The sequence below is a fragment of the Geospiza fortis genome, unplaced genomic scaffold (genome assembly GCF_000277835.1).
Source record: "Geospiza fortis unplaced genomic scaffold, GeoFor_1.0 scaffold43, whole genome shotgun sequence".
Classification (NCBI taxonomy): Eukaryota; Metazoa; Chordata; class Aves; order Passeriformes; family Thraupidae; genus Geospiza; species Geospiza fortis.
The window spans coordinates 1469814-1479073 of record NW_005054431.1 but is presented as its reverse complement, the minus strand read 5'-3'; the positions used below and the strand labels follow the sequence as shown (position 1 = coordinate 1479073).

The window sequence follows — 9260 nt, the reverse complement described above, 5'->3', positions numbered from 1 at the left end:
TTCCTGCTCCAGTTATTTCCCTCCCCAGGGCTGCCATGAAAACAAATGAAATGACATGGATGATGATCTTGTCAGGTCTCATCAGCAAAGCAAGACCCGGCCTGGTCATTATCAGAATAAGAGTTTTAAAATATAAGCTTAAAACAAGACTACTGAACTTTTATACACCGAGCTGATGTCACTCGCTGCGGCTTTTCTGTAACAAATCCCTTTCCTGCAAGGATTTTACAAAACTTTTCATGTTCATGAAGGACCACTAAAAAAAGTGGTACAAATGGCAAAAATAATGAGTCAACTGCTCAGTTTATTTAGGATCCCTGCAACTTGCACGGCACTTTAAAACAAGTTGCACAGGACATTCAGTCAGCAAAATATATTTTTAAAAAAAATTTAAGAACTTTATTAGGACTGGATTTGCAAAAGAAATTTCCAACCAAGATGCCAACATCTATTAGCCTGGCACAAAACAATTAAAAGTAATGAAATTTTGACTTCTCAGTAAGTGTTAAGAAGCTTAAGATTACTGTTTGGTTAATCCTTCAGTCCCACGGAGAAGCCCTCACACAGACCAGACAGCATTCTGGAAGCAGCAGTGATGCCCCACAGCTTCTCAGCAGCATCACTCATCATGGAGCAGGAGACTGACAGCTCCAAACAGCAGCAGCTCGCCTAAAACCACTTTGTATAATGCATATATGCACTCCAAGGTGCACAGAGACCCTCTGTGCCAAAAGGCTGAGGTGATAGCATGTAATATGAACCTGTCTTGAAAAACAAAACTGGTGCACCTACAGTGAGCAGCTGTATCCTCTAGCAGAGACTTGTGTCAGAGGAGGGACTTGGGACTGCCCACTCTCAGGGAGGGGCAGGGCAGGAAGGACTAAACAAATATTATTAATTTTTCTTTTTAAAAATATATTCAAACATTTTAAAAGCCTTTGGGCACAGCCCCCAAAATAATTGATTTTAGGTGCCAACTTGAAGGCAACATTCAGCTTTGCCAGTGGCTCCTGGAAGGCTCGGGGTCTCGAAGGGAATCGTTGGGTGGTGAGGAGCTGCTGCCGGCCTGCCAGTGCGGATGTGTGCCCAGCTGGCCCCAGGTAACGGGATCCATCCTGGTGGCCACAGCAGCCTTGGAGCAGCTCCGCTCCTGCCACGAAACAGACTGGGACCGGAGCACTCGGACAAAGCCTCAGCAGAGAAGGCAGAATCATCTCCTCACCCTGCAGAGCAGGGGCTGTGGCATACATTGTCCAGTATAGACAAACACCTTGGAAGGGATGCAGAGAAAAGGCACCGTGGTCCGTTTACATACAACAGCAAATGCCATTTAATTCTCATTAAACTGAGCATGATTCCCACCACCTGCCCCTCTCAGCCCCACCTCCCAGGTCCCACAGGGACAATGCTGGAGCAGCTGATGGGAACACTACACTGTGGCAAATCTACAAATTTTCATCTTAAGTCTGAAACTTTGTTGGGAAAAGGGAAAAGAACTGATGACAGTAAGATCTGTGAAATTATGGTTAAACAGGCTGAAGTGGATCTTAAAGGCAAAAGGTCAATGTGAGTGACTTTTAATATTTTCTTTCAAAACAGTGTTCATGTGGGTTTCAGGGAAGGGTAAGGTTATTCTGAAACTTGAAAATGCTGTTTGTAAGATGTGCAATCAAGTACTATATCTGGAATATTGAAGAACTCCACCAGACCGCAGAACAGACAACCAATAAAACAGTAACATTAGTAATGAGACTGAGGATTCTGCTGCTTGGAAAAAAAAAAAAAAAGAAAAAAAAAAGAAGAAAAGAGAAGGAAGATATTTCCAAAGAAATCATCTTTTTTTAATGCAATATCCCATTTTATGATTCTTGACTTTTTAGTTTATTTACTTCTTTGTATTTTTAGGCAAATCAATTACATGTATTTCTTTATACAAACACCACCTCTTAAAATAAAAAGGAAGCTTCAGTGAGAACATAGCTATGGCAGCATCAGTCAGAGAATGGAGTAATGAAGCTGATGCAAATACTTCAGACCAAGACCCAAACTTCCCCCCAACTCTGAAGTGTTCAGTTTCCTGGGAGTCAGTGTGGGCAATTTGGCAGGCATGCTCATGAATATATTAACTGACAAGAACCATCCTCCCCCTTCAGTTAATATATATCAGGAGGAAAACATGTAGAGAGGCTCAAATAGCTAAATATCTCAGGCTAAAAATATCAAGAACTCCCTCAGCTGGAAGTTGTTAGCAAGAGCTCTGATAAAAATAAGGAACCAGGACAGCATAAATTCTTTCCTTTCCTTGCAGAAAATAAACTACATTTGGGAGGAAAGTATTCAAAACATAATAAAAGAGGTGACTCACCCCTTTCAACATGCAGCACACAGTGCATGGAAAGGAGAGGAGGGGGAACAGGGATGCAAACCCAGTGCAGGAGTCCTGCTGGGAGAGCAGCAATTCCCAGCTCCAGCTCAGCTCCTGCAAGGACCAACAGCTCTGCCTCTCACACACACACACAGACACACACACATACACCTGCCCCTGCCCTGAGGGACCTCTGAAGGGCTCCAGAGACCCCAGAGACAGTAAATGACCACCCTGAGTGAATGGCTGCTCCTGGATCCTTCTCCTGAGGTTAGTGGGATACCCCTCCAGAAAGCTCCCAACACCTACAGCAGGACATTTTAAATTCACCTCTTAGCCAACAACATTTCCAGACATAGGCTGCATTCTTTATTTCTTACATATTTCTCAAACTTACCCTGACGCAGTCCAATGAGAAAACCCAGAACCAGCAGAGCCAGCTTGGCTTTGGTTTGCAAGCAGACACATGCACATACCCAGTTCTTTCATTTTTGGGCAGGCAGGGTATCAAAAAGCAAGCTCAAACCACCTACATTTAACAGCCTTCCACACTCAGAGGAAAAAGGAGCTGAGCAGGATGGGCTTGTCTCAGCCACAGAGGAAACACAGCAAACATGGTGTCTTAGGACTACTAAACCAGAAAGTAATTTACAATAGCATCCCATTCTTTCATTCTGGATGGAGCATCCCACATAAAGAGAAATTATCTGGCTAAAGCACATCACAAGTGCTCATCTCACCATTTCATAATCACATAATTGACATTTGTACATTACATTGGGTCACACGCCAGAGACACTCAAAAGGGAGTGGACCTTTGGACTTTTCAGAGAAATCTCCAGTGCCTCCTTCCCTGCAGTATCCTGCAGTATCCCACGGCAGGGAAGGATGCTTCTGCACACCAATATCTCCATTTCTTGTACAAATAAAAACTCAGGAAAGAAAGAGAATACTGTATGTGAACATCATTTGAATGCCCAAGAGACTGATGAAATTTACTTAATTTTACAAACTGAGTGATGTAAGTAAAAAAATATAACTCTGCCACTAGGAAATACTCAGATCCCAGCCACCTCAGAAAGAAATATTCTTGGACTCTAGAATACAAATATAGAATAGTAGGAACGGGCTGGAAAATTATTGTTTACCAAACTTGAATCTTTGAATATAAAGGGAAAAAACCTTGACTCTGATGTAAGGACACCTCAACATCTTCACAGGGGATTGTCACAGCATAACTCATGGGTTGTATCACATACCTGAAAGAACTTTTTCTAACAGTTTGTTACAGTAATTTTCCAATTTTACGTGTTGGATGAAGACACACAGAGAGTTCTGGGAAGCTTCTTGCGCTGAATGGCGGGTTGAGGGAAGAGATAGGAAGGTTTGTCCCAGCAGCACATCTGAGTACCCAGGCACACTGTGTATAAGTTTAAAATGTTTATCTGTTACCATTGCAGCCATAAGGCTGCAGGGCAAAGAGGGTTCAAACACACTTTGATCCTTGAGATGACTTCTGTATTGTTTCAAACAGTGCTACACCTGTCCTGTGCTCTTCAAATGCTCATGTTCAGCTAAAATATCTGGTAGTTGGCTTAAGAGCACTAGTTTTCCACCCATCTGAGATCCCTCCACGACTCCAGAATAGAACCCTTCATTCTGGTTTTCATGCTGCTTTCAGAGTTCCCCCAAGCCCTGGAATCAGAGTGTGAGGTTCTGTCATGCACCTAGGCAGAATCAATAGACCTGACGAAAAGAAAAACCCACAAAATAAAAAGCGGGCAAACAAGACAGAATAAACTTTTGAAGTGCAAAAGCTTCTTCAGGTTACTTGGCCTGTCAAAAGGTAAGAAAAAACTCTTTTCTCTTTTGGATGAATTTGCGTCCATTGCTGGGGGTGCTGTCCAGAGAGAAACATGGATGGAAGCTTGATGGGGGAATTAAAAGCTCCTTGTACCAGATTTGCATTAGGGGAGTAGTGCATTCCCAGGGAGAAAACAAGTTACACATATGGACTGCTCTTGCTGTTTCCAGAGGCTTTCATTCACACTGCTCTAAACAAATACTTTGCTTTAAGAAGCTGGGTTGTTGGGTAGTCCTTTTGTTGGTCCTGAAGACAAATAAATACAGGTGTTGAATATTGATCCTAAAGACAAGTAAATACAGGTGCTGAACATAAAATCAGCCTTGGTGAGGTAACTGCAGTCATTATACAACCAACAGGTAGAACACAGTAAATTTTGTTTCCATACCAGGCAACATGACAAGGGTATAATAAGGCTGCCATTGAACCAGCCCAAAGGTGGGCCAAGAGTGCAGTTACTCTATTAACTCTGAAAATGCCCCTTTTAATTTTATTCCATATTTGAATCAAAACTGTTTGTCTTTTCTTCCCCACCAATCTGCTTCTGTCATTCAACACACGCAAGTGGTGCCCATTTGCCTGTTCTAAAGACAAAGATATCAATCCTTGATCCATAAATATTATTATATAAATTCATACATACACCTTTTAACTCACACAAACACAGGCAACACAGTGACAAAAACTGGTGCTGGGAGAATGCAATGGTCATCTCTCTTTCAGCTATGTTAACTCTTTAAATATGGCCCTGGACTGGGAAATGAAAAACACCAAGAAAGTTATGAGCTTGTTATAAACTGCCTCACAGAGCTGGACTGTAGTTTAGCTGAAATCCACAACTGAATCACAAAGGCAGGAAGAACATGAAAACATTTCCATTTTCAGGCTGCAGAATACACAGCAACTACTTTGCCAAGCTGCACTGTTGGTCTCTTTAATCTCTTTTCTTGGTTCCTTTCACAACACCCTCGGAATGCCTCAGAATAAGGTGTCAGGAAGCCCGAGGCACATCTGACACTGCCATGGGTTAGTTGTGCCCTGAATTACTGAGGATTTCCAATGTTTGTGCTGAGCATTAAGTGCCTGTGTTCACTTCAGCCCACAACCATTTGCAGAAGGCAAAGCTCTCTGTAAAAACACACCACACCAGAGAGCCCCTCTAATTATGCCTTGCCCAGTGAATGTGTACACTGTGCAAAGAGAAATTAAACAGAAACTAATACCAAAATACTTCCACAAGCTCTGTGTTTCCCTGTGGCTGCAGCTGATCCTCCCCAGTGCTGCTCTACCAGGGAGCCCCTTATGCACGACCTGCTCTCTGAAATATGGAACAGGTACTCCCACAAGCTGCTGCAGGCATGACCCTGCATTTTCAAATTCATTTATTTGGCTCACAGTCCAAGTATTGAAACCATAGAGTCCTTTTTTGACTTTTTGAAGTATTTTGTAAGAGCTTTACTAGATAGTGATATGAGTGAAAAACTGCTCAATCCACTTACATTGTTTTACAGGAATAAAGCTTCTGGTTTTATGTCAAGAAAAGCTTCTCTCTATTATTTGGGGTTTTTTTCCCTAAATGAGTAATCAAACCCAGAATTGGAGACTGACACTAGGCAACTTTTATCTTTCTCTTTTTTTTTTTTTTCCCTAGTTTGGAATTATTTACTACATACGTATAGGTCTGTTTGGGGAATATGGGTAACATTTTATAAACAACTTTTTTTTAATTACTGGATTTAATGGGAATACATCTGCATTCAATATTCCAGTTTGCTTTTGTTTCTAATCATCTTTTTAGGATAATCTGTGAAATTATTCAAAATAGGTTTTTTATTCACTTTTTCTATGTTCACCAACTACAGTTACACAAATAATTTCGGTCTTGCATCTTTGAAGCATAAGATAGTTTTATTGGGGGTTGGGAGTTGTTTGTTTAGTTGGGTTTTGCTACATTGTAATAGCTCATATTATTTCCAAAAATATTTTGAAGTATATATAACTAGGTTTGTTGATGCCCATGCCTACACATAATGGTCTTGTAAAAGTAAACATCTTTCCTTCATAAAGAATTAGATGTACATTTAGCAAAATTAGAAGTGACACTGGATTTGAGGAGCTGCCTCAGAAGTCAGTAACACCAACATGTTTTACCTTTCAGATCTGCTTGTCAAGCCCATTACCATCACCAGAGGCACATTTCCAAACTTCCAACACTGCTCTTCATCTCCTGATCAGATCTCCTTCATCTTTTCCAGCTTTGTATTTTTGTTAACCAACTCTCCTGTGTGCAAGCTCTGTGTGTTTATTTGTTGATCATATACTTCTACTCCAACCCAAAAAATCAACTTATATTTGCATTCTTTTACAATGTACATACACATTGGAAATTATTTTACAATGTGCATACACACATTGTAAAAACCAAATTCCTCAGGCTGCAATAGATGCCTTTTAGTTTTTTAAACATCATCTTCATGTACATGTATCCTCTACAAATTCACATTTCAAGGAATATTAAACAATAAACAATTAAAAGAGCCAAATAGTTCAAGAGACACACAATAGGAGTCATAACTCTCACTTCCGGAGCAAATTCAGATTTGGCAAGGGAGTTTCATTATTCCTGATAGACCTGATGAAATGTCAGTAACTCCAAACACTCAAAAAGCACCTGCACCTCCCCACCACCACCTCCACTCAAAGACTGACCCAAACAGGAGCCATCCAAGGCTGGCCCTCACTCTTTGAGAGTTAGCTGGGAGAAGAACATAAATTACATATCTGGCATGGAGACATCAGGAGAGGCTTTGGGTTCTCAAATCCTGCTGCTGCTGCTTCAGGGATCTGATAAAGCACCTCAACTTCTGAGGAGCATCAGGTGGCAGCCTCACCTCCATCCTCACAAATCCCCCCATATTTATGACACAGTCACACACCCTGTCAGCCACAAGATCCACTCTGTCCCAACGCTGTCAAGAACAACAGAGTTATTAAGGAATTAATAACACTCCAATATCTTACTCAGAAAGCACAATACCTCCCAAGGAAAGGAACATAAGCCACAATACAGTTTGCCACTGATGTTGCTGGAATTTTTTCCTAACCTCTAAAACAGGTTTTTGAGAGTAAAACCCAACACTTTCTTATAAGCACTAGGCTGTTTATCATAGAAAAATAGACAGTATTTTACTTTCTTCTGCTATCTGTAGAAATGCTTAACTCCAGCAATGGAACATTCTTACTAACGTTCCAAACTCATTTGATCAATATAAAAATGCACCTGCTAGTAACAAGACATTATCAATAGCAATATAAAAATAAAATTGCATGCACTGGAATTTACATATACTGCTAACTCCTTAGTATTGATTACTTATTGTTTCTGTATTTTCAAAACACTGGATTCTTCCTATGAATATTACAGGGTTTTGGTTTGGTTTGAAGGTGAAATCTCTCCCAAGATTCTGAGGCATTAGAAATAAAAATGGAAGTAATGTAAAGCACAGGATATCATGCAATCAGTAATTTCTTAAATTTCTTACAAAGACAGTATTTTATTTAGGAATAGGAGAAAGGAAGAAAAGAAACAATGAAGCCTAAGTAGGAAATTAGGAATTCATTGGCAATGTATGCCTGATAAATCTCTTTAAGAGTTTGGGGTTAACATCAAGGGTTGTTCAACCAGACCCACACTAACTCCAAAAAACCCCAAGGCATAAGCCCAAAGGCAGATTTAAAGCCTAGCAAGGGTGGGATAAAGCAGCCCATTAATTCAATGCACTGAGGAGCTAAACAACCACTCACTATCCACAACCACAGCTGAAAAACAATACTTGCCATCAGAAATGTGATTTCTGAAATCTGCATTTCCTCAAATTGTAATTTTCAATTGATATTTGCACAGGAAAGAAGGTGGGGCAAAAAAAGTGTGGTGCCACAGTGTTCTTCCACAGGCTCCAGCTTAAAAATAAAACCTCAAAAATGCTGGTACTCTTGCTTAAAGAATGATTGAGAGAACTTTGAAAAGCATAGAGAAAAAATGGGCAAAATAAATTATTTTAATTTAAATTTTTGTTCTTTTATCACAAACTAGGCTGGCTTTCCTTGAGAGGAGATGTGTATGTCAAAGCTGTGTGCAGCTGGCGCTTGGAGGACCAAAGGCTTCTCCACAAGAGGTTCAGGTCACTCTGGGCACAGGGAAAGGAGGACCAAAGGGAGAGGAAAAGAAGGGCTTTAGGGATAGAAACACCTTCGAAACAGAAAGGCAAGAGGCCAACATTATCTGTCAAAAAAAAAAGAAACATCAGCTCGGTTTGGTTCACCTGGGAGAGTGGGCAGTGGGCGAGGAGGAACAGGTGGAAAAGTTAAAATACTGACTTTTGACTCTTAGCCCATCACATGACACCTGCATCAGCAAACATCTTCATGAAATTAAAAATCAGGGTACAATCACATAAAATAAATTATGGAAGAGTCACTAACAGCATGTTTCTACAGAAGAGAGAACGTTTCAGCAAAGCTCTTCCTACCCTAAGCCAACTCCACTAAAAGACTTTCATTAATGAGTGCTATGTAGAAATACAGAAGTGTACATGACAAATCAGGAAAAATTACAAGCCCTTCTGGGGACAGGAAGAGAATAAGGAAAGTTAATAACAGAAAATTCAATACAGGCAAATGTGGAGTACCATGCTCAGGACTAAGAAATCAAACACACAAATATAAAATGGGGAATAATTGCCAAGGCAGCTATGTTGCAAAAAGAACCTGGAGGGCGTGTGACTGCAAAAATGGATTTTTTAAAAAACAAAATAAAACACAACCCCCCCCCCCGTACAAACAAACAACTCCCCCAACAATGGCAACAATAAACAGGCAAGTGTCCTGGGAGTATTAACAGCATTGTTTTATCTATATTATGTCAAAGGAAAGGTAATTATTTCATTCTGCTCTGGATACGCTACTAACAATATAGAGAAAAAACAAACAGTCCAGAGACAAGAACCACAGAAGATGTGAAAGGGAAAAAAA

At 40.5% G+C, this 9260-nt stretch overlaps 1 protein-coding gene across 1 annotated transcript in view; it reads right to left on the bottom strand.

Annotated features, from left to right (window-relative positions):
* SSBP2 (single stranded DNA binding protein 2) overlaps nucleotides 1–1250 on the bottom strand; it is a 122131-nt gene extending 120881 nt beyond the window's left edge. The window contains exon 1 of the mRNA XM_014309463.2: nucleotides 979–1250. Within this exon, the coding sequence (XP_014164938.1) occupies nucleotides 979–1250 (272 nt within the window). The remainder of the gene's footprint in view (nucleotides 1–978) is intronic.
* Between the last annotated feature and the right edge of the window lie 8010 nt (nucleotides 1251–9260).